The sequence below is a fragment of the Zootoca vivipara genome, chromosome 3, assembly GCF_963506605.1.
Source record: "Zootoca vivipara chromosome 3, rZooViv1.1, whole genome shotgun sequence".
Classification (NCBI taxonomy): domain Eukaryota; kingdom Metazoa; phylum Chordata; class Lepidosauria; order Squamata; family Lacertidae; genus Zootoca; species Zootoca vivipara.
This window is the reverse complement of record NC_083278.1, coordinates 116,067,535-116,091,330: the sequence shown is the minus strand read 5'-3', so window position 1 is coordinate 116,091,330 and position 23,796 is coordinate 116,067,535. Positions and strand designations below refer to the sequence as shown.

General features: G+C 45.7%; 1 protein-coding gene across 3 annotated transcripts in view; it reads left to right on the top strand.

Moving 5' to 3' along the window:
- The window catches only part of MSRA (methionine sulfoxide reductase A), a 180,359-nt gene that overhangs the window by 104,284 nt on the left and 52,279 nt on the right, over positions 1–23,796 (top strand). For 2 of the 3 annotated variants that reach the window (XM_035110866.2, XM_035110868.2), the window contains exons 4-5: positions 2,763–2,867; positions 11,486–11,592. In XM_035110866.2, coding sequence (XP_034966757.1) covers positions 2,763–2,867; positions 11,486–11,592 — 212 coding nt within the window. The remainder of the gene's footprint in view (positions 1–2,762; positions 2,868–11,485; positions 11,593–23,796) is intronic. The other variant, XM_035110867.2, reaches the window with a different exon arrangement.

The window sequence follows — 23,796 nt, the reverse complement described above, 5'->3', positions numbered from 1 at the left end:
CAGATGTTTCCCCTGTGCTTTCCCCCCAAAGACTTCCAAGATTTATTTTTGTTGTGTCATTCTAATAGCCCCTATAGGTCCTCAGTCTCCTTCATGGATCACAGCCTTGTGGTGGGGAAGGGGCTTGAATAACTCAGAGAAGCTATGAGCTACGCCATGCAGGGCCACCCAAGATGGACAGGTCATAGTGGAGAGTTTTGACTAAACGTGATCCACCTGGAGCAGGAACTGGCAAGCCACTCCAGTATCCCTGCCAATAAAACTCCCTGGACAAAGACAACAGGCATATAAAAGTTATGACATTGGAAGATGAGCCCCTCAGGTCAGAAGGTGTCCAACATGCTACTGAGGAAGAGCAGAGGACAAGTACAAGTAGATTCAGAGCTGATGAAGCAGCTGGGCCAAAGCTGAAAGGTTGACCAGTTGCAGATATGCCTGGAAGCAAAAGGAAAGTCCAATGCTGTAAAGAAAAACATTGCATAGGAACCTGGAATGTAAGAACCATGAAGCTTGGTAAGCTGGATGTGGTCAAAAATGAGATGGGCAGAATAAATATTGACATCCTGGGCATCAGTGAACTAAAACGGATGGGAATAGGCTTGAAACTACTGCTGTGTTTTCCAAGGGTTTTCCAAGGGTACGGTAGTTTTAATGCAAAACTACCATGGGCCAGGGGTGAACTCGCTTCTGGTTGTGGTAAACCAAGTAGTTAGTGTTTCATTTTGTGTAGGGGTAATGTCGGTTTCTGGTATTCTACCTATGAGTATTGTGCTGCTGTTCTATGTTTTATTGGATTGCTTTGTAGAATACTGTTATTTGTTTGCCTAACTGTATATTATTGTTCTCTGCCTTATGAGAAATTATCTCATATATAAAGGATATAAATTTATTTAATATATAAAATAAATAAGCAAACTCCTGTTCTAAGTTTTAGCTGCTTTTGTTGAGATTTCTGCATGGCAGGGGGTTGGACTAGATGACAATTGGGAATCCCTTCCAACTCTACGATTCTCTGATTCTCTGGTCTTCTGGACTGAAGTTATTTGAAAATTTCATTCACAGAACGCTGAATATCAGCGTTCTTGGCAACAGAAGAGCGATTCTTATCCTGGGATTGAACTTAACCATAAAATAGATATAATCCCCAATTAATAATTTGAGAGTTATTGAGGTAACCAAATCCACTGGGTAGATTATGCAGTAATTCCATTACAGGAATAATTTGTAATTAATCATGCCTTTCCCCCTTGCACTGTACATAGTTTTAATTGAGAACTGCTATTACCAGGCGTAAAATGGTAACTGCTTGGTTAACATGAAAACGACTAGCAGCCCAGGGTTAGAACTGACATACCCATGCGTTTATGCAATTGTGTGCATGAAATAACCTTTCATTTCCTCTATGCATTGTATCAGCACAGTTGTTTAGATCTGGGGTCCCAAAAGCCCGAGCCACTGCCATTTTTATCTCTCTTTACATCCCCGTTTCCCTTCTCGGTCTTTTCTGCAGCCCAATAAAGTAGCTGATGTCAGGTGGCAGTTTAGAGAGTGAGAAGCCCTGTGGAGCTGGTTTTCCAGCACAGCTAATATAATGGCCCTACCAGTGTTAGAAATTGAGATATGAAAGCTAGGAATTAAATGGCACCTTAAACCTAGGTCAGGGGTGCCGCTATGGAGCATCTAGGCATGCTTTTTTAATAGCAAGAATACAAAGCTGAAAATGAAGGAACTGCAGCTAAAATATTATGCTCATTTTTCACATGGTCTAGTCCTTCCCCTCCCCACCCCCACCCCATATTCTTATGATTATATGATAATATTCTTCTCCAGTCTTCAGAGAGTGGCTGGAAGTGGGGAGGCAGGAAAAGGTCCTCCTTTTCTTCCAGCAGTAGCAGTTTTTAATCTGAAATCTTAGGCTCAGTACTGCACCCAGAGCTCAGAAACTGCTTGCCGAAGAATTACTTACCTTGCCAAGCCCTTCTGCTGATTCAGTACTCTTTGGTGCCCCTTTACTTATCTGACTGTGTCCTCCTCTCAGCACTTCTTTGTCTGTTGCTGCCCTCAGCCCTCATTTGCCCTCATTTGATCTGGCTGTGAATTCATTTGCAGGCATCATTGGTGCCATAATTTAACGACACACACTGTAGGGTATCATTACATCAGAGCAATGCAATGCCATGAATAAAATTGCATGTGTTGCCAGAGCCAACTTCTGGTTAACAGCAGTGAGAGCAAAGAACTTGAGGACAGCGAGAGCAAGTAAGAAAATGGAAACTGGCAACAACCATGGAGAAAAAAAAGAGTGTCAAAGCAGCACAACTTTTGCTTGCATCGTATATCAACCCCGCCTCCTGAAAATGGGAGGTAACTTTTCACACAAATGAAAGAGAGCGTGGAACTTGATAAGCAACTTAAGCCCAGCCTTCCTCACGCCATGAACTGTGGAACAGAACAGAGGTTCTGGCTTAGTTTTCTTTGTGCTCCAGCATCATGGCTGCTACAGTCAAACGTGCACCAGCTGGACTTTCTGTGATCGTCTTGCAAGGCTTCTGCTCAAGGAATCCATCGCAATGCACTGCAAATGCTCCTCTCAAACCACCTGAAAAGTGATGTGGTAAAATTGCAAGCAAATTAGAAATCCTTATCCTATCCACGTATTTATATTGCCATTTTTATTTATTAGTGAGACAGATGCCCATTCTTTTGGGGTGGCCTTTTGTGAGTAATACTTTGACTTCTTCTTCTTCTTTGTTTCGTTGAAGGGAGAACTGGCCATACCGAAGCTGTGCGAGTGGTATTTCAGCCAGAAACCATCAGCTTTGAGAAACTGCTCAAGGTCTTCTGGGAGAATCATGACCCGACACAAGGTAGAGTGATGAGCGAGCCAGTATTTAATTATCTTACTAATTACAGCTGGGATAATTAGTGTTCGAGCTGCTAGGAAGAGATGAACCTTGAAATCACACCTCAGCTTGAGAGTATGATTGCCGGCATTTATTGATGGGGTGGGGAAGAATGAGGAGCAGGAAGCTCACAAGGCAGCCTTCCCCCCAACCCCCCTCAGATGCCTGCCTGTGAAAATTCCCACAGAGAGAAAGAACAGAACAGAGAACAAGACAATAGACATTCCTTTCACCTTTGATTATTACAGTTTCTTCCTTAATGCGATCTTTTGTCTTTCAAATTAAAGGCCTCTTCACAGTTGATAATTTCACTCAGGCACAGAGCTTTATCCTCTGTGAATTTGGTGCGTTTTTTTCCATCTTTCTAGAATTACTACAGGTATCTCTTACAATTAGAGAGAAGTGAGTGAGAGGTTGCAGGGCTTGCTGATCAGAGACCATTAGCACCAGTGAGTTAGACAATTGTCTTAGCCAGGTACAGTACAGTACTTTGGTTTGTTAGCTCCTCCCTGGAAGTGTCTGCAGGCTGAAAGCAGTATATGTCTGGAGGAAGAGAAATAAGGAAACAGGGCAGTTTCAGCCTAGGGATTGCTGACTGATAACTTGCTCTAAAATGCCACTCACAGCATGAGTCCCTTCATTACAGATTTGTGATCTTGGAGGTGACTGTACCTCACAAAAGCAAAGGGAGAGGTGGATGGATCCTTGGTGTCTTCCACCCATTCAAAATAATCCCCCCCCACAAGAGCTTGGTAACACCCACTTTTTATACAGACTATTGCTGGATTAGACCAAAGTTTCACCTAGATTGGTGTCCTGTTTCCAACAGGTTTTCACCAGTTCCTGGAATTCAGGTGTTATCCTTCAGTTTGCACCTCACTGAGAGCAGAGGGGCCTGAGAGCCAGAGGCATAGCGTGGGGGGTGCCGTGGCCCTGAGTGCAATTTTGAGAGGGGGCACAAGCAGGCGCCCCCACAGCAGGCTCCTTCATCGGAGCCTGGCTTTGTGCCAGAAGGAGCTGCACCTTGGCTGCGGCGCTTGTGCCTGGCCCAGCTTCGCCCCCAGGCTAGGCATGACCTGGAGTAGAAGAGCAGACCTGTGCTCGGCCGTGGCACACCTCGCACCTGTTGGCAGCAGCTCTTACGGCCCGGCAGCAGAGGGCAGCCCTCCTTGGCCGCAGCAACTCCTCCCACCTGCGCTGACAGGTTGGGCCTGACCTGGCAGCGGAGAGCAGGAGAAGAGTGGGCAGCAGCCTCCCCGCCCCTCTCCTACTTTGAACTGTGGCGCATGGAAGGGTGCCCTCTGTGCCCCGTCCCCCTCGGTGGCATGCCCTGTGCGCCCGCCCCGGGCAGCGTGGGCATACGCTCCAGCGCTGCTGAGAGCAGCTCCTTGTTGCTGTTCCTCCCACCCCAAAGCATTCAGAATCCAGCAGCAGGGGAGGTGAGAGAGGTGGCTTGGAGCAGCCTTCTCCACCTTGCTGGCTGGGACTGCTGGAAGATGCAGTCGGAAACATTTGGAAGGCAGCAGGTTGGGGGAAGTTAGAGGCTGCCTCCTCCCTTCAACAAGACCCAGTCGAATCTTTTCAGGAGGATGATCCAATATTTCCCACTTTCCTCCTCTGTTTGCCCTGTCTGTTGCTACTTTTCAAGCTTGCCCAGCCCTTTCCCTTCCCCCTGGTTGGCTAGTGGAGTAGCTCAGTTGCAATGAGCATGCTGGGCTTTGTATGCCATTTGGTGACCCTCCCACCATATTTTTCTTCCAACATGAAATGCAACTCTGAATCCTGTTACCTATGCTGTCTCCATATTTACTCCTCCACCATGGATGTGGCGGGGGGGGGGCAGTGGTGGAATATGTGACTCACAGCTCATTGACAGCTTTCAAAAGGACCTTATGAATCCTATAATCAGCAGCAACTGAAGATTAAACCATGCTGTACAGCAAGCCAAGCTTGTGAAATCAGTTTATTGCTCTGGTTGCTGCCTCTGAGTCACCTGATGAGCGGGAGGACCCAGGGAATCCCCTTTTTCTCAAGAGACCAACCTGCCCCATTCACTCATTTTTCTCAGTTTGTATCAGATTTTCATTACTCCATCCCATTTCGCCTAAAGGGCCTGTTCGTTTGTCACCGAATGGGGAAGCCTGAGCCTTTTATAGATGCACAAGGAATCTATCATCTGCAAATAATTAAAATTAGTCACTAGAAATTACATTGTTTTTTCTAATGAACAGATGTGTCTTCTTAGAGGCATGGAAGAACAGCTGTACCCATATAGAATGTGAAAGGGGGCCTTAGCCACCATTCTGCATTCTGCTGTGGGCCTACTATTTCATTTTGACATGTTAAAAATGAGGAGGGAGTCAGCCAGCTACAAATCCACATAACAGTAGCACCGTCTAACCCACATTTTACCAGCTTCTCCCACTAGAATATTATGGGAGCTTTGTTCAGGCAGGCTTACAGTGGTGATTCAGTTACAAAGACATGCTTGAGTCTAGCTTAAGGTGGTGTCTGAGCAGTGGAGCTCAGAGATGCAGATTGTTCTCAGATTTCTGGTTTGGTGATGAGATGAAGAGAGAAGAGAGGCAAAAGAGAGTGTGCCCAGGCAGGTGAGGAGACTACGGTATATATGGCAACACCCCTAGCAGGGCACAGTGGGAGTGTCTCACAGAGTTCTCTCTAGCAAACTTACAGGAAAACTCTTTTGAGCTTCAGCTCCTATCATGAGCCTATCTTAGCAAACAACGAACCATTGCCATATGTGTGTATGTGTGTCCAGTAGCACCTTAGAGACCAACTAAGTTTGTTCTGGGTATAAGCTTTGTGCATGCACACTTCTTCAGATACCAGGAAGTATGCATGCGTACGAAAGCTTATACCAAGAACAAACTCAGTTGGTCTATAAGGTGGCGCTGTGGTCTAAACCACTGAGCCTCTTGGGCTTGCTGATCAGAAGGTCGGCGGTTCGGATCCCTGCAATGGGGTGAGCTCCCGTTGCTCGGTCCCAGCTCCTGCCAACCTAGCAGTTCAAAAGCACTTCAAAAAGTGCAAGTAGATAAATAAGTACCACTCTGGTGGGAAGGTAAACAGCGTTTCTGTGCGCTGCTCTGGTTTCAGTGTTCCGTTGCACCAGAAGTAGCTTTGTCATGCTGGCCACATGACCCAGAAAAACTGTCTGTGGACAAATGCTGGCTCCCTCAGCCTGTAAAACGAGATGAGCGGCGCAACCCCAGAGTAGTCTGCGACTGGACTTAACTGCCAGGGGTCCTTTACCTTTTTTTTAAGGTGCTACTGATTTTTATATATATATATATATATATTTTGACTGCGTCAGACCAACACAACTACCTACCTGAATCAATGAACCATTGGTTTGACTGCCCTTTGAATATCCCACACTTCGGGCTCTGAACTGGCAAGTGACTCCATAGTAAGGGGCTGTTATTGCCCCTGCTCTACCTCCAGCTGTTGCCTTGGTGAAACCTGAAACAGGCAGTTAAGTTTGGTAAAGCAGAGGCCCTGATTTCCTTCTGGCCTACAGCTTCACCAGGGGCAGTTGCAGTTGGGAACTTAGCTACCGAGTTCCTCCTCCGGGTGTAGAGCTGCTTCTCCCCATGCCAAACAAGTGGGACGGCCTCAGTGCCAACTCATTAACATGCCATGACCTTCTCTTCAAAATTTTCCCTTTTCCATTGGCAACTCTCAAGCTCTTTCCACAGGAATCGTTACAGTGACTGATGAGATGAAGCCAGGGCGACACGGTACAAATGACTTCTGCTAAATAATCATATGATGAGCTGCAGGAAGGGAGTTTTATTAGTCTTAACTCAGCAGGTATTGATTGTGGGGAGAGGAAAATCACGGATCGATATATCAGAAGACAAGTGACAGCTGCAGAAAACTCTGTAAATCAAAGAAACATTTTTACAACCCAAGTAAGAGCTATGAGCTGCCCTTTCCAGTTTCACTGCCCCATGCCAAAAGAGCGCTTCAGAGTGTAGCAATTTGTCTCCATTACCACTTGGATCCTTTGAGAATGGAGGGAAATGGAAAATGGTTCCATTAGGTTCTTGCCTTTCATGAGAGGGGGAGATTAGGAGTGCCATGTGTGCGACTCTCAAAACATAGCTGCCAAGTTCTCCCTTTTTTTAAGGGAAATTCCATTATGCTGAATAGGCTTCCTCGCGAGAAAAGGGAAAACTTGGCAGCTATGCTCTCAAAATGCCATTGCAATCCAAGTTTACACTAGAACTGAATTAAACCTGGTAATTCCACTTTGAAAATTAGCATGGTCACAGGCCTAGATTATTCATCTAGTTGCTAATCCCACTGCAAGGATTAATTTTGGCTTCTTCGTGATCTGTAGTTTATCAACACCCGGTGAGTTTTTTGTGACTACAAAATGCTTCTTAGATATGGTAGGCTTTGTTGGATGCATTCAAGGCCGCCTTTGCTTCTTGGCTCAATGATACCGTTGCATTACATTGGAACAGGAGGCTTAGGCAGCTGTGTAACATACTGTATTATGGTCTGCATTCTGGTGTGCTCCTGATCCAGTTTGAAGCACGACATAATCTCAATTCCATTGCCATATTTCAGCTACTGTGGAGCATTTCTATAACATACTGCTCACCTTTCCTGTTGGATGCCTTTTCCACATCACAGCTTCTCTTTAAGCTAATCACAACTTCTGACAGTTTTTAGCTGAACAGTTTTGCTTTCACTTTCATACTTTCAGTTAATTTCACCTATGGTGCCTGCATGACGCACAGCTGAGAATTAGCGCGCCAGGTTTAGCAACTAACTTGCATACCGTATGCACATTGAAGACCACTATAATCTACACCAGAGCAAAACATGTGTTGTTGTTTAGTCGTTTAGTCGTGTCCGACTCTTCGTGACCCCATGGACCATAGCACACCAGGCACTCCTGTCTTGCACTGCCTCCCGCAGTTTGGTCAAACTCATGTTCGTAGCTTCAAGAACACTGTCCAACCATCTCGTCCTCTGTGGTCCCCTTCTCCTAGTGCCCTCCATCTTTCCCAACATCAGGGTCTTTTCCAGGGAGTCTTCTCTTCTCATGAGGTGGCCAAAGTATTGGAGCCTCAGCTTCACGATCTGTGCTTCCAGTGAGCCCTCAGGGCTGATTTCCTTAAGAATGGAGAGGTTTGATCTTCTTGCAGTCCATGGGACTCTCAAGAGTCTCCTCCAGCACCATGGTGATGGTGCTGGAGAGCAGAACATATGTCAGCAAAAACCTTGCTTTATCCTAACCCTTGCATGGAGGCAAGTATGGTTGTGTCTGTGTGCACCTTTCCCAGTCTTCTGGAGGAAAAGCTTTTTCTTGTGACCCTTGTTACCTCTGGCTCAAGGTATGGTTTGCTTTTTAAAAATTCTTTAGAACTTACCTAACAGAGAGCTCACAGAAACTCGGGAATACAGGAAGCATGCTGAGTCAGACGATTTGATCCCTCTAACTCTTTGTCTTGGCTGGAGCATTGACTGGCAGTGGCTCTCCAAGGTTTCAGAAGGGACCTTCTTAGTCCTACCTGGAGATGATGAGGACTGAACCTGAGAGATTCTGCAGGTTCAGCAAATGCACCAGCCCTGAGCAGTGGCCCTTCTCTGTATAACTGGCATGACCTGGGTCTAAGTCAATAAGTTCTAAATTCTGTTGGTTCTGGTAAGAGAATTAAACCCATGCTTCAGAACAAGTAAATCCTTAGTGTTGGCTGGGTGAGGTGGCCCTTGTTTCAGAGATGCCCACGGTTCAAACTATTTTGCATTTCTTGTTCCTGAGGGTCAGCATGGCAACAAGTTTCCATAGCAGACTAGGCTCCATTAGTATATATACATTAATTCATATTCAGCCAATTGTAGGGGAGCTGTGTGGTGGCTTCTCATAGACTGTCCGCAACTCTGAATACAGGTAGGTAGCCATGTTGGTCTGCCGTAATCGAAACAAAATAAAAAAAATCCTTCCAGTAGCACCTTAGAGACCAACTATTGGTATGAGCTTTCATGTGCATGCACACTTCTTCAGAGTACTAGCACTCTAAAGTGCTAGTACAGGCATAGGCAAACTCAGCCCTCCAGATGTTTTGGGACTGCAACTCCCATCATCCCTGACCACTGGTCCTATTAGCTAGGGATGGTGGGAGTTGTAGTCCCCAAACATCTGGAGGGCCGAGTTTGCCTATGCCTGTGCTACTTACTAGAAAAGCTTTAAATGGCCAGGTTTCTGCGCGCAGTTTTGGGAGCAAGTCTTTACAGACCTAGCCACCCCTCAAGATCAAGGGAGTGGGTCCAGCTTGTAATTCCTTTCGTATGTGGAATGAGGTCAATGGGGAAGTGGAGCAGGGCTTTCCCCTCAGATGCACCACCCCTCTGGGCTCAGATGTATAATAATAATAATAATAATAATAATAATAATAATAATAATAATAATAATAATAATATATTATTTATACTCCGCCCATCTGGCCGGGTCTCCCCAGCCACTCTGGGCGGCTTCCAACAGAAAAATACAACACGATAATCTATTAAACATTAAAAGCTTCCCTGAACAGGGCTGCCTTCAGATGTCTTCTAAAAGTCTGGTAGTTGTTTTCCTTTTTGACATCTGTTGGGAGGGCGTTCCACAGGGCAGGCGCCACCACCGAGAAAGCCCTCTGCCTAGTTCCCTGCAACTTGGCTTCTCGCAACGAGGGAACGGCGACGGTTAAGTGACACCTGAGTTTTGATTTATTTTAGACGCCGATATGACTTTTCTATGTAGGTGGGGATGTGGTTCTGAAGTCTCAGTAGTGATATGCAGCGTTTGAAATGCACCTAGTGCATTTTGTAACAGGCTATCAGTCACTTGTGACCAAGCGAAGATGCCCGGGCGCCAGGATGGTGCCTGAAGTCTCCACCATCAGGAGGTGGAAATCCTTGGATCTGGACCGTTTTCACCCACCAGCAACACATCCTGCAGAGTTCTTTCTGTGGTATTTTATCTGCACAATCAGAATGAATTTCAGGAACCAAAAAGTTGTATTGGAAAATGCGACTTTCAAACCACCTGGCCAAAAATGGTAAATAGGCCTTCTGTTTTGGCGACTGTGATACAAATCTAAGGTTGCTCCGGATTTGCTGATTAAGGCATCACTTGGGGGGGGGGAGTTAAGGCTTCCAGGTGAAATTTTAAGGTGACGCATCTCACAGACGTAGTGTAGTGCTTGCCTGGGTAGACTGTCTTCTCAACAAAGAAAGGATTATCAGGATCGGTCATTCTACACTATTGTTTCCTAAATTGAATTTCTTGCCTCATTTGTTGCTTATTGAGATTTCCACAAGCAATAGTTGCCAGGGGGAGTTGATAGTAAGCACCAGCGTTTTGAGGAGAAGAAGAAAAGTTTTTTTTTTTAAGGCCACATTGATGTTCTCCTGAAAATAAATGGTGCATTTACGTATATGAAACAGCAGCAATAAATGGGGCACTTATATGAAACGTGCATTGCCTCACAGGGCGGCAAAATCTCCCTCTTCCCCTGGCCTGCCTTTTTTGCAGTGCAGCAGGCAAACTATTCCATTTCACAAGCAAGTCCAAACTGTTTGACAACAGCAGTGGCGCAGTCCCAGAGTCATTTAGAAAATCATGGGTGCAACACGCATGGGATGGCTTATGTACGAGAGGCAAAAACGGCCTGTCCTGTTATGCCACCTTAAGGTATGGTCTCATGCTCACTGCTTCTGCCACTATCCCTTGCCATTTGGCTCCTTCCTTACCTGAACTGTTTCCACCAACCGCCATTCTACCTGGCTGCTTCAGAGGTGCCAGAAAGGCTGTCCTTGTTGACCTGGTCAGGGCCAACTTCGGCTTGGCTCTTGCCACCCCTGAGCTGCCTTTATCGGTGGCCACTCCACCTTGTCATTGTCTGCCTGTGTGCCAGCTCACAGCATAATGCCATCAATTTGGTGTGTGCATCCATACCTCCACTCAAGCTTCTTATAGTGGCACGCAGCCCTCTCTTAATCTTCAGCCCATTTCCCTACAGTGACGAAGTAACAAATGAGCCTTAGGCTTCTATTGCTGTAGAGCCAGCAAAGGGACCTCCTTCTATTTAAAGCAGAGCAGGATTATAGGGGAAACTTTCCAGCTCCTGTAAGGGTGCAGAACCGCCTCCTCAGATAAGCACTCCCCACTCATTAGAGAGTTTCTAAAGGCCTCTTTACAATTGGATTATTTGAGTGATTTTATTATACCCCCCCTCCCGTGTTTTTTTTAAGCAGCCTCTTGATTTCAGTGAATTAAATGACAGCACATATTGCAATCACTCTCTTGATTTCTCTTAATGCCTTACAGCTGTACATGGCTGCCAGTGATGTCACTAAGCCATAATATGCATTCACTTCTGGTTAAGCAAGAGGGAAATACACTTGGCAAAAATGTCAACTGTGGGCGTACAACACACGAAGGGCTTGTTTTTCTAAACCTATGGCAGGACAACACTAACATTAGATTGATTGGTTATATTTTCACCCTCTGGGATGAAGAACTGAGCCACCCACACCTTCTTCATCTTCTTTTTTAATCTTAGGGATGAGGCAGGGGAATGATGTCGGCACGCAGTATCGGTCTGCCATCTACACGTTTTCCCCAGAACAGATGGAGGCGGCTTTGAGATCCAAAGAAGATTACCAAAAGGTAAGGCTGAGTAGAACTTAACAGTGAGGGGGACTTTCAGGTCCCCCACAAGCACCCGGCCTTTGTGGAAAAAAGCCATCACCAACTTTTTAAGCCGTCAGGCTGTACTTTGCTGCAAAGTTTTGCAGAGTTCTAAGTACCAGCGTGAGTTTTCCAGCCTTCCTGGAGACTAGCTCCCTGTTGGGTTTCCTGCGTGGCTATTAGTGCACTCAAATGAGAGATCATTTTGGCCTCGCTATACTTTTTTCATGGTGCCGCACCTCGCAGAAGAGAGAATTCATCACTCTGAACCGTGAACTCCATGCTGATGTTGCCATCTCTCTCTGTTGGAACATCTGGGGTTTGCATGACATTGGTTTATACTGTTGCAGCTTCTTCTTCTGCATTTAAATCTGCCGGCATCATCCTTTTTTCTTAACGCTTTTGACAGTCATAGTCAAAAATAACTGAGCACCAGAGCAACGCTTTTCATATTCCTCCCCCGAGGGAGCCCTTTCCTTATCTGTTTGCTTGCCAGTGAGTCTATGCATTTCTCGAGGAACCTATGTCAGATTCAGAGTCCCATTCAGCAGCGCCCTTGCTGTTTACACAGGGCACTGGCCAAACCTCTTGGGCTTTACCATTGGTCCATGTCAACCCAAGCCTTCATTAATGATCTTTTCCCGGAGGAACCCCTAATAAGCTTCTAAGGAAGCCTAGAAAGAGTTCCAGCTTAAACTGAAGAAAGTAGGAAAAACCACTGGGCCAGTAAGATACAATCTAAATCAAATCCCTTATGAATACACAGTGGAAGTGAGGAACAGGTTTAAGGATTTAGATTTGGTGGACAGAGTGCCTGAAGAACTATGGATGGAGGCTCGTAACATTATACAGGAGGCAGCAACGAAAACCATCCCAAGGAAAAGGAAATGCAAGAAAGCAAAATGGCTGTCCAACGAGGCCTTACAAATAGCGGAGGAGAGGAGGCAAGCAAAATGCAAGGGAGATAGGGAAAGATACAGGAAACTGAATGCAGATTTCCAAAAAACAGCAAGGAGAGACAAGAGGGTCTTCTTAAATGAGCAATGCAAAGAAATAGAGGAAAACAATAGAATGGGGAAAACCAGAGATCTGTTCAAGAAAATTGGAGATATGAAAGGAACATTTCGTACAAAGATTACCATAATCAAGGACAAAAGTGGTAAGGACCTAACAGAAGCAGAAGACATCAAGAAGAGGTGGCAAGAATACACAGAGGAATTATACCAGAAAGATATGGAGGTCTCGTACACCTCAGGTAGTGTGGCTGCTGACCTTGAGCCAGACATCTTGGAGAGTGAAGTCAAATGGGCCTTAGAAAGCATTGCTAATAACAAGGCCAGTGGAAGTGATGATATCCCAGCTGAACTATTTAAAATTTTAAAAGATGATGCTGTTAAGGTGCTACACCCAATATGCCAGCAAGTTTGGAAAACTCAGCAATGGCCAGAGGATTGGAGAAGATCAGTCTACATCCCAATTCCAAAGAAGGGCAGTGCCAAAGAATGCTCCAACTACCGCACAATTGCGCTCATTTCACACGCTAGCAAGGTCATGCTTAAAATTCTACAAGGCAGGCTTAGGCAGTATGTGGACCGAGAACTCCCAGAAGTGCAAGCTGGATTTCGAAGGGGCAGAGGAACCAGAGACCAAATAGCAAACATGCGCTGGATTATGGAGAAAGCTAGAGAGTTCCAGAAAAATGTCTACTTCTGCTTCATTGACTATGCAAAAGCCTTTGACTGTGTCGACCACAGCAAACTATGGCAAGTTCTTAAAGAAATGGGAGTGCCTGATCACCTCATCTGTCTCCTGAGAAATCTCTATGTGGGACAAGAAGCTACAGTTAGAACTGGATATGGAATAACTGATTGGTTCAAAATTGGGAAAGGAGTACGACAAGGTTGTATATTGTCTCCCTGCTTATTTAACTTATATGCAGAATTCATCATGCGAAAGGCTGGACTAGATGAATCCCAAGCCGGAATTAAGATTGCCGGAAGAAATATCAACAACCTCAGATATGCAGATGACACAACCTTGATGGCAGAAAGCGAGGAGGAATTAAAAAACCTTTTAATGAGGGTGAAAGAGGAGAGCGCAAAATATGGTCTGAAGCTGAACATCAAAAAAACCAAGATCATGGCCACTGGTCCCATCACCTCCTGGCAAATAGAAGGGGAAGAAATGGAGGCAGTGAGAGATTTTACTTTCTTGGGCTCCTTGATCACTGCAGATGGTGACAGCAGTCACGAAATTAAAAGACGCCTGCTTCTTGGGAGAAAAGCAATGACAAACCTAGACAGCATCTTAAAAAGCAGAGACATCACCTTGCCGACAAAGGTCCGTATAGTTAAAGCTATGGTTTTCCCAGTAGTGATGTATGGAAGTGAGAGCTGGACCATAAAGAAGGCTGATCGCCGAAGAATTGATGCTTTTGAATTATGGTGCTGGAGGAGACTCTTGAGAGTCCCATGGACTGCAAGAAGATCAAACCTATCCATTCTTAAGGAAATCAGCCCTGAGTGCTCCCTGGAAGGACAGATCGTGAAGCTGAGGCTCCAATACTTTGGCCACCTCATGAGAAGAGAAGAATCCTTGGAAAAGACCCTGATGTTGGGAAAGATTGAGGGCACTAGGAGAAGGGGACGACAGAGGACAAGATGGTTGGACAGTGTTCTCGAAGCTACGAACATGAGTTTGACCAAACTGCGGGAGGCAGTGGAAGACAGGAGTGCCTGGCGTGCTATGGTCCATGGGGTCACGAAGAGTCGGACACGACTAAACGACTAAACAACAACAAGAAAGAGTTTGAACAATGCACTAGAGAGAGATACTTCAACGGTATGTCAGTTCCCAGCTCTGTAGTCAAACATGAGCTTACATCAAGGAGCTCTTGATTACCAGGAGGTCGTCTCCATAGTTTTTGTCTGGGGGTATCTTGGAAGGTTGTTGGGAATCACACTTGCTGGGAATCGCAGGTGGGGAGAGTGCTGTTGTGCTTAGATCCAGCTTTCAGAAGTCCCATAGGCATCTGGTTGGCTGTTGCGAGAATAGGATGCTGAACCAGATGGGCCATTGGCCTTATCCTGCAGGCTCTTCTTAAGGTGTAAAGCTTTCAAGAGTGACTGGCAATTGGTAAGTTGGCCGCTTCCTTACATACTAAAGCACACAATAGCATCACCCTTGCACACCTGAGACCTTCTCCTGCAAAGCATATGTTCTACCTCTGACTTCTCACCCCCAAACATATTGGATTTGCTCTCTTTGTCAGCTGGTAACCTTTGAAACTTGGGTTTACAGTGTAGTTTTCCTCCCCAGAGGGCTGTGGGTAGTTCTAGTGATGATGTCGGTATTCTTGCTCCAAGAGCTGCTATGTGATTTAAATCCTGGAGAAAGTTGAAAGAACAACTCTTTCCTTCCTCACCTCCAGAAATTTGCCATGATGAATGCCAAAAGGAGAGGGTGAGGATGGGTCGAGGGGGACAGGGCAGTGCAGTACCAGACCTGTAGATTTAGGATTGCTTGGCACAGATTGTCAGCGGGGTCCTGCGAAGGGTTAAGCAGATTTTAAGCTGGCAGGTTTGACTCTCTTCATCGCACCCACAAGCTGAGGTTCAGTGTCCGCAGCTCCCCTCCTGGTGTGCTCAGCCTGGAGCTGGCAGTCCTGTCATTGTCTGTCTGTTTTGGGCTGCCAACTTGGATGGACACTGGCCTGTGTCTGACTGATAGGAGGTCGGACGTGACCGTGCGACCATGCAAGCGATGGCCCTCTAATCAGGGATGGCAGCCTGATTTGTCTCTAGCCAGTCCTTTGCTTCCCTTTCCCCTTTTCCTCCTTACTGATAGGATACCTTTCCACAGGCAAAGGTTTTGGGTGGGGGTGGGGGGTTGCGCATAAGGGTACATTCAACACAGTCGATCCCTACTTGCAGTCCAAGATGATGCAGTCTCAAGAGAGACTGTCCCCCATGCATATTTGACTTCCTTAAATGAGGAGACTGAAGAGGCTTTTTGATGAATTGAAAGAGGTGAGGCTGTTCCAAACATACTCACCAGACTCTTTCTCAGTGTCTCTTTATCTCTGGAGTGGTTCATTTTACTACTTATTCCATGTATACCTCGTCATTCTCTTTTACTCTGAGTTGTTCTCTTGCTTCCTCCCATGCTAATATTCTTGCATTTTAATTCAGCAGTTCCCTTTTCTTTACCGTTTTTCCTGCTTATCTGCACAGATGTTTCTTGAAAGATCAAGTCAGTGGAATTATTCATAGGAAGTCTAAATGAAACATCTTTATCTGTTCTTGGGACAATATTGTCCTTAATTTAGGTAATGTGCAGTGTCTTCTGGAACAAATGAGCCCTATTGGGGCTTCAGTACATATGGAGTTGCAGCCTTAGATATTTAATATACAGTATGTTAAATAATCTTTCTGCAATCTCAGTGAATGAAGGGTGTAATTTAGTGTCGTTTAGCTGTAATTTTCAGTGAGCAACTTCCAGGCAAAGAGAGTCAGTTGCAGCAGAAAAAGAACTAAGAGGCTTGTGGCACATTAAAGGATAACCAGTATTATTATAGCATAAGATTTTGTGAACTAGAGACCGCTTTAGCAGATGTGGGTGTTAAGCAGCTACTTAGGGCTTAAGTCATAAGGAATGCTGGGGTGGGGATTTCTCTTTTCAGGGCAACAAGCACACCCTGGAAAATCTGGGGAAGTTGCTTTTGTGTGTTCCTTATCTCAGCGTTTCTCAACCACTGTTCCGCGGCACACTAGTGTGCCGCGAGACGCTGGCTGGTGTGCCACGACGTGCCACGACGAGAAGGGCGATTTGCATTGTCACGTGCCTGGCGGCCGCCAATAAACAACACTGACCCGCCGGAAAGCAATATTTCTCCTCCTCTTTCCCAAAGCTCAGTGCAAACGAGCCTGGCGGCCGCCAAGACTCATCACTGACCCACCGGAAAGCAATATTTGGCAAGTGTTTCTTACAGTTATAATTATAATATAGGGCGGCACAGAGTTAAATTTTTTAACTTTTTTAATGGTGGTGTGCCTCGTGATTTTTTTCACGGAACAAGTGTGCCGTGGCCCAAAAAAGGTTGAGAAACACTGCCTTATCTGACTTGTGGACTTGAGTCAGTGGGGATAAGTGAATTGCCAATCAGCATGTTATACCTGCTTTTCTCAGTATTAGATGTTTTTGGCTGGGAAGGTGGGCTAGAGGAGCTTGCAAATATTCCCGCAGAGGCCATTGCCTGGACTCAAGCCTGCAGCTGGTTCTGAACATGGGACACAAAGGGTGTCAGGCAGCAATTCAGACTTTGTGACGCTGCCCAGCTCTGGCTGAAGAAGAGAATTGCAGAGCCATACCATCAAGGAAGCCTCTAAAGAAACTTACTTAATTTTATTTATTGAAATATACATAAGCCACACTTTCATAAAGTATATCATAAACTTTGCGACATGCAAAATAGAATGAAAGCAGTAAAGGCATCCATAAATAGGCTAAGGGCCAGTCTGTTTCTGGTCTTGGTTGATTTCACACACGCTTTTTCATTCTGCTTTTTTCCTTTCTTTTTAAGTATGCAAGTTTGTATTTAGACGTTACTTGAATATATATGTTATCACAACATTTTGATTAAGGACTATTTTAGTTCAATGCTTTCATTTCTAAACATAGTTTAACATGACGGGGTGTATTTCTTTTAATGCATTTGGGTACCTTTTAGAGCTAAAATCCGTATCATAACATTTGGAGAAGGGCAAAATCCAAAGACAATTACATTCCAGTCTGTGTGTTAGTCTGGAAGGTGTGAATTAGGTTAGTTTGCTTGAACATGCAGATCGAACAAAATTCCCCTCCGTCCCTATGGTAGGCCAGGGTTGTTCAAGTAATCATTGACTGCTAGAAAGCCTTCTGATCTGCTCCATCCACCGATAGAATTGTAAGATCCATTGCAGCAGACCCCATCCAGGGTCACCTGTTTCTCAGCACGGCTCTGTTGCCTCTACTCTGACCAGTTACAGAAGGCACATGTCAATTGGGTGCAGAGCCCTATAGTCTCTTAGCCCAAGGGATGTCTCGGATAGGCTAGGTCCTTAGCTGGCTCTGGCACATGTGGTGGTGTGCCAGGAATATCTGTGGATCACACTTCATGGCTCTGGACGCTTGCATGGTGTGTTCTAAAACATATTTGCCTGGAATCCGCATTAATGGCATTAATATATTTGACTCTCCAGTTGTTGCTTATGCTAAATAGCCCATTTATCTCTCTGTGCAACTGTCGGGCATCACCTGCCCTGTTTCTGTGTTGGTGTAATCATTTCTTACTATTTCAATTGTTTAATTATATCTTGTGTCATCATTTCTCTCCCCATTCCCCCTCCCGTGCCCCTCCAAACTTGTCATTATCTCTTCCAAATGTGCAAATTGGTGTTAAGTATCAACTGCCACAGCAAATAAACATCCACATTATTCAATGGCATTTTATTGCAGCAAAGGGGAAAGCTGCTGTAATTGACTTGCCTGCTGCAAGATGTTGAAATTCAGAATTATGACCACGGGAGAACCTGGTTTATTTCATTGCCCTCTGGTGGCCTTGAGACATGACTGCAGCGCAGTCAAATGAAGCGGCTCATGTTTGCTCTTTCCTACGGTATATTGGCTGAAGCTGCCTTTTCCTCAGTAGCCACATCAGAATGTGCCCTCTTCCCCTACATAGGCTATTGTGTATTAGCGAGAGCCAATGCTTCTTACAGGATCAAGGCCCCACAGAGTGCAGAATTTGGTCAAAGGAGCAAAAACCAGAGCAAAAAATAAATAACCTTAGAGAGCAACTAAGTTTGTCATAGGTATGAGCTTTCGTGATCTCTAAGGTGCTACTGGAAGGAATTCCCCCCCCCCCGACTACGTCAGACCAACACGGCTACCTACCTGTAACTAGTCCAGAGCAAGAGAAGGCAGGAACGCAGAGTTACAGCTGGAGATCAACTTGCCAGCAGATGTGTTTTAAAAATGTAGGGCAGCTGGAAAGTTGTGAGTCCTGTAGGGTAGGGGTGGTTCTGAGTACCAAAGTCAAACACTACCGAAACTGGCACACTCAAGCAACATCAAGAATTAATCCACAGGAACCAGCAGAGGAAGAGCACAGGCACGCCATACTTTTTCAAGGGCCTCCCAGCAGAAAACAACAAATTGCTTTTTAAACCTTGCTCTGCAAAAAGCAGCTCAGCACTGGGAATTACCCCAAAAGGAGCCTAGTTAAAAACTGGATGTGCACGTGGGTCTAGGTCGCTCAAACTTCGGGAGTTTTTGTCTGTTGCCCAAATGTATCCACTGCTGTATCTGAGTTTCTGTGGAAATCTTTAATATGTTTTAACGCCTCCTCCCAACCCTTTTATCACAATTTTTGCAGCCTAGCACATACCCCTCCTGCCATCTGATGCGGCCTATAATGTATCCCCTTTTGTTGTCTCTTGGAAAGCAGGGAGGTCCCCGGAACCAAGTAGAAAACACCTGTACACTTTTTACAAAAGCTCGGCTGCTCATTAGTTTTACTCACAAATCCAGCACAGGGAATTGAACTTGTAGAGAGGTTGGTGATGAAGCCTGTACACTATGTTTGTCACATTAATAGTGACTGAGATTGAAGGGCATATGTATAAATGTTTGGAAACATTTTTGGTCATGTTTATTTGGCTATTGGGTTCTTTCTCTATCTTCAAGGGGAGAAAGCAGTTGCCTGGAGGAATTTATGTCCATCAATCAGTTAGTTCAGTGGTTCCCAATTAGCTAATTACCGAGGACCCCGTACTTCTCAAAAGCCAAGCAACGGTCCCCTTTACTTTTGAAAATTTTGATAACTCTATGGTAGTTACCTCTGCAAAGCAAATTTTTGAACAAAATGTGGTGTAGCCCCTAATAAGCAAAGGATTTTAGGTATACTAAAAAACAGACTAGGACTGAGTGATAGTCTGGTTTTCAACATCGTGATATATCAGCAGCTAAACGCCGCAATATTCTGATATGTCGCGATGTCTGAAATTGGAGATCAGGCGTGGGGATGAGGGAAGGAGCAGTCACAGAGATTGGATGGGTGCGGGGAGGAGAGGACGCGGAGTCACCTCTGCCACATGGCTTGAGTGGGAGGGGATGGGGGGCACATCAAGCTGCTGTCAGCGGGGCAGCCAGCGGTGGCAGCCAGCAAAAATGCATGTCCACTGTGGCTTCTTCTTTCCTGATGACTGAGAAAAGCTGCTCTGCCTTGGTGCCAGGGGAGAGTAGTGCTACGGTGCCTTGAAGTGAGAGCGATCAGCTGCCCTGGTCTCAGATGAGCAGCGTTATCAGCTGAGATCATTGTGCAATATCGGCAGTGCCTGGAAATCGACTGCCCTGTTTTGCCTCATGCGAGGAGCGATACATTGCTGCATAAAAGGTAAAGGTAAAGGCACCCCTGACCATTAGGTCCAGTCGTGACCGACTCTGGGGTTGCGCGCTCATCTCGCATTATTGGCCGAGGGAGCCGGCGTATAGCTTCCAGGTCACGTGGCCAGCATGACAAAGCCGCTTCTGGCAAACCAGAGCAGCACATGGAAATGCCGTTTACCTTCCCACTGTAGCAGTTCCTATTTATCTACTTGCATTTTGACGTGCTTTCGAACTGCTAGGTTGGCAGGAGCTGGGACCAAGCAACGGGAGCTCACCCCATCACAGGGATTCGAACCGCCAACCTTCTGATCAGCAAGCTCTAGGCTCAGTGGTTTAACCACAGCGCCACCTGGGTCCCATACATTGCTGCATATGTAACTGCAAACAGTTATCGCAGTGTTATCACCACTACAGTCGTACCTTGGTTCTCGAACGCCTTGTGACTCGAACGTTTTGGCTCCCGAACGCCCCAAACCTGGAAGTAAGTGTTCCGGTTTGCAAAGTTTTTTTTAGAAGCCGAACGTCCGACGTGGCTTCCACGGCTTCCAGTTGAGTGCAGGAAACTCCTGCAGCCAATCGGAAGCAGCGCCTTGGTTTTCGAACGTTTTTGGAAGTCGAATGGACTTCCAGAATGGATTCCATTTGAGAACCAAGGTACGACGGTATATTGAAAAATTGCACAGCGCTAAAACAGACCATAAAAACTGTGATATTACAATGTGAAAATGACAAAAATATAGTTGCAAGCAGGGGAGTCAAGGGATGGGGCCGTGGACCTTCTGGGTGCATTCCATGGACCCCCAGGGGTCCCCGGACCCCTGATAGGGAACCACTGAGTTAGTTGACTAAAATCTTGGGGATTTATTCTTTAGTGAAAAATAAGTGTACTCTGTAGACAGCTCCTGGGAAAATACTTTCAGGGTTTTAAAAAATCTCTCAGATTGCTGGGCATCTTCAGCTTCAAGGATTTCCCTCGAAACTCAAATTAACCAGCCTTTCGTGAATGGTGATTGTTGGGCCTGAAGCTAAAGATACAGCTAAAGATACAGTCAGATAGCATAGCTCACCTAGGCACCAGCAACCCAGTCATTACTGCTCACCCTCAGCCTCTATCCACCCAAGTTCTGACACAATAATATTGGCTTCCCTTACAGAGTTGAAAGGATTACCGGCATTATACAAAGCTTGGAGTGTAGAGGGGAAAGCGGAATATAAATGTTCATGGTACTGCAAATAAAAAGGTGGAATGTGTTCTGTGGTGCTAGTAGGATCTAACACCTGCTTTGCAAATATAGGTTTGTTTCTTAGTTTCTTCAATTTATTGGTTTGTTCAAGACAGGTAGAGTGTTTTAATTGTGATGAGTTGATTACTCATTTCTCTAGATAGGTTTAGCTGAAGAATGGGATATAAGTATATCCCTGTTGCAGTGCCTTATTCACAAGTATAAAGTATGGAAGGTTACCTGAAACCCACACACACCATCCTGAAAGGCCCATCTCCTTGCCCACCAGGCTGACTACACACATGGTCAAGGGAACTGCTTCTTCATTAGTATATTACATGTTCCAGGTGTGCGCCCTGTCCAGACTGCAGGTCCCGGAACTAAGCACTAGTCAGGCCTGGTGCAAATGAAACTGCCTGAGGTCTGGCAGCAATGATTACCATTTTTGGTGTACAGATAGCAACTGTTCATATTTGAGCAGCGATGACTGGTGCAACTCCAGTATCAATGATTTTTTAAATTTTAAACTCCCCGCATCACCACTTACATAAATGATGAAAGTCTGAGTGATAACTTTGGAGGATGGGTAGTTAAATGTAGATTTGTTCCATTGTACAGGCGTTTCAGGGGGTCTTTTCTTTGGGATTCCGGTGCAATGAATTTGGGGTTCATGTATCATTAATTTCTGTGCAAATCGCGAGAGAGAGAGAAAATAGATTCTCTGGGCAGGATGGCGTTCTTCCCCATCTTCCCAAAACATTGGGTCAGAGTTGCATTTGGTTTTAAAACAACAATCATTGCTTCAGGTCTGTAATGGAGAAGAATGCAGACACGTGTCTCTGTGTGTATATACATGTGTACACACATATACAACGTCTGGGATCAACAACTTTGGCCACAACAACTTGGCCAAAACTTCAACTTTTGTGTCCTGATTTCCGTTTTTGAAATATGGCAACCCTAACATATATATAAAATACAACATGCAATATAATGTGATATATATATATATGGTGTGTTATATATGTGGTGTGTACAGTGGTGATGGCCTGGGACCTTTAAAAAACGGAAACGGGCCAGCTTTGCACTTTAAAAAGGACTCGCTCCCCCTGGTGGGAATGTATAATTCTGAGCGCAATCATCTGCCTCTTGGCCTCCTTCCTCGCCTCCTTGCTTCCCCCCCCCTTTCCGTCCAGCACATTCATCTTCTTGCACGTGATGCCTCGAATGTGCTACTGAGCTGCAGTATGGTTGCCATGGTACCCAGCCTAGGGAACGTGCCCATTGGCTGCATCCTCAAAAGCAGGAAGAAAAGGCCTGCCATGTCAAGGGTTGCCTGTGCAGGGTGCCTGCCTGCCATTGTTTCCGACCAACCCTTAGCCCAGGACGCATTAACAGGCAATGTCAAAGAAGGGCAGCACCCAAGAGGTCACTTGAATGGCCAGCTGCGCACCCTGCCCGGCTTGCGCTGTTGAGAGCCCCCTCCCCTCCCCACCCACCCTGGTCCCCTGCCGGTCAATGCCATTATCTTGACCCTCAAGTATGGGTGTCGCCAAAGGACAGTCGTCAAGCTGGGAAGTGCGAGCGGCGGGCTCCTTTTGTTTAATGTCTCGCTGCGTTTCCTTTTGAACTGCTTAGGATTCAGATGCAGTTGCACGTGGGGGCCTTTCCTCCTGCCAGTTCAAACGGCGGAAATGCAGATGACAGGCCTCAGATATTATAATTAACTTCCATTTACAGCACAGCTGTCATCAGAATTGCTATGACAATTGAGCGACCGAGAGGGCCATTCTGCACCTGGACCAGATTTAATTTTAAACTCGGTTCTCCTTTGATCCGTGCCTCTCTCTCTCTCTCTCTCTCTCTCTCTCTCTCTCTCTCTCTCTCTCTCTCTGCCTCCCTCCGTCTCTCACACATTCTGTTTAAAAATAAATGTTTCAGACTCCTAAACACCAGCATGCAAGCGTGCAACTGCTTCAGCTTTTTCCAGCTCTGCTAAGCAGGGAGGGGGGGGAAACACTTTGCACATGCCCAGAGTCATGTTATAAATTCATAGCTGTATTAGCGATGCCAAGAAATATAACACCTAGCTAATGTGACTCTTTTTTAAAAAAATGAGATGGTTTGTTTCAGGGCAGTCGACTTCTTCAGCCTGTGAGTTTGGAACTGCTCTGGCCGATAGGCTTGGGAGCCACAGTGCGTATGCCCGTGATGACGCTAATGTTGCAATAGCATCATGAAAACCTGATACTTATTTCTCTCCAGCCCAGCCCCTGGAACCACAACCATAACACCGATTGCTGCAGTTGTGAGCAGACACACATCTCAATATAGGGATCTGTTTGGCCCTTTTATTCTAATCCAGCAGCGCTCTTCTTATGATCCTAATATGAAGCAATGCAAAGAGCTTTGCTGCAGTAGGAACATTATCACATGCCTAATGGTTTAGGATTTTGTGTGGGTAATGTTTCATGTACAGATCTTTCCATACCAAGGATCCCAGGAAAACAAACATCCCGTAGTTTTGAAAAAC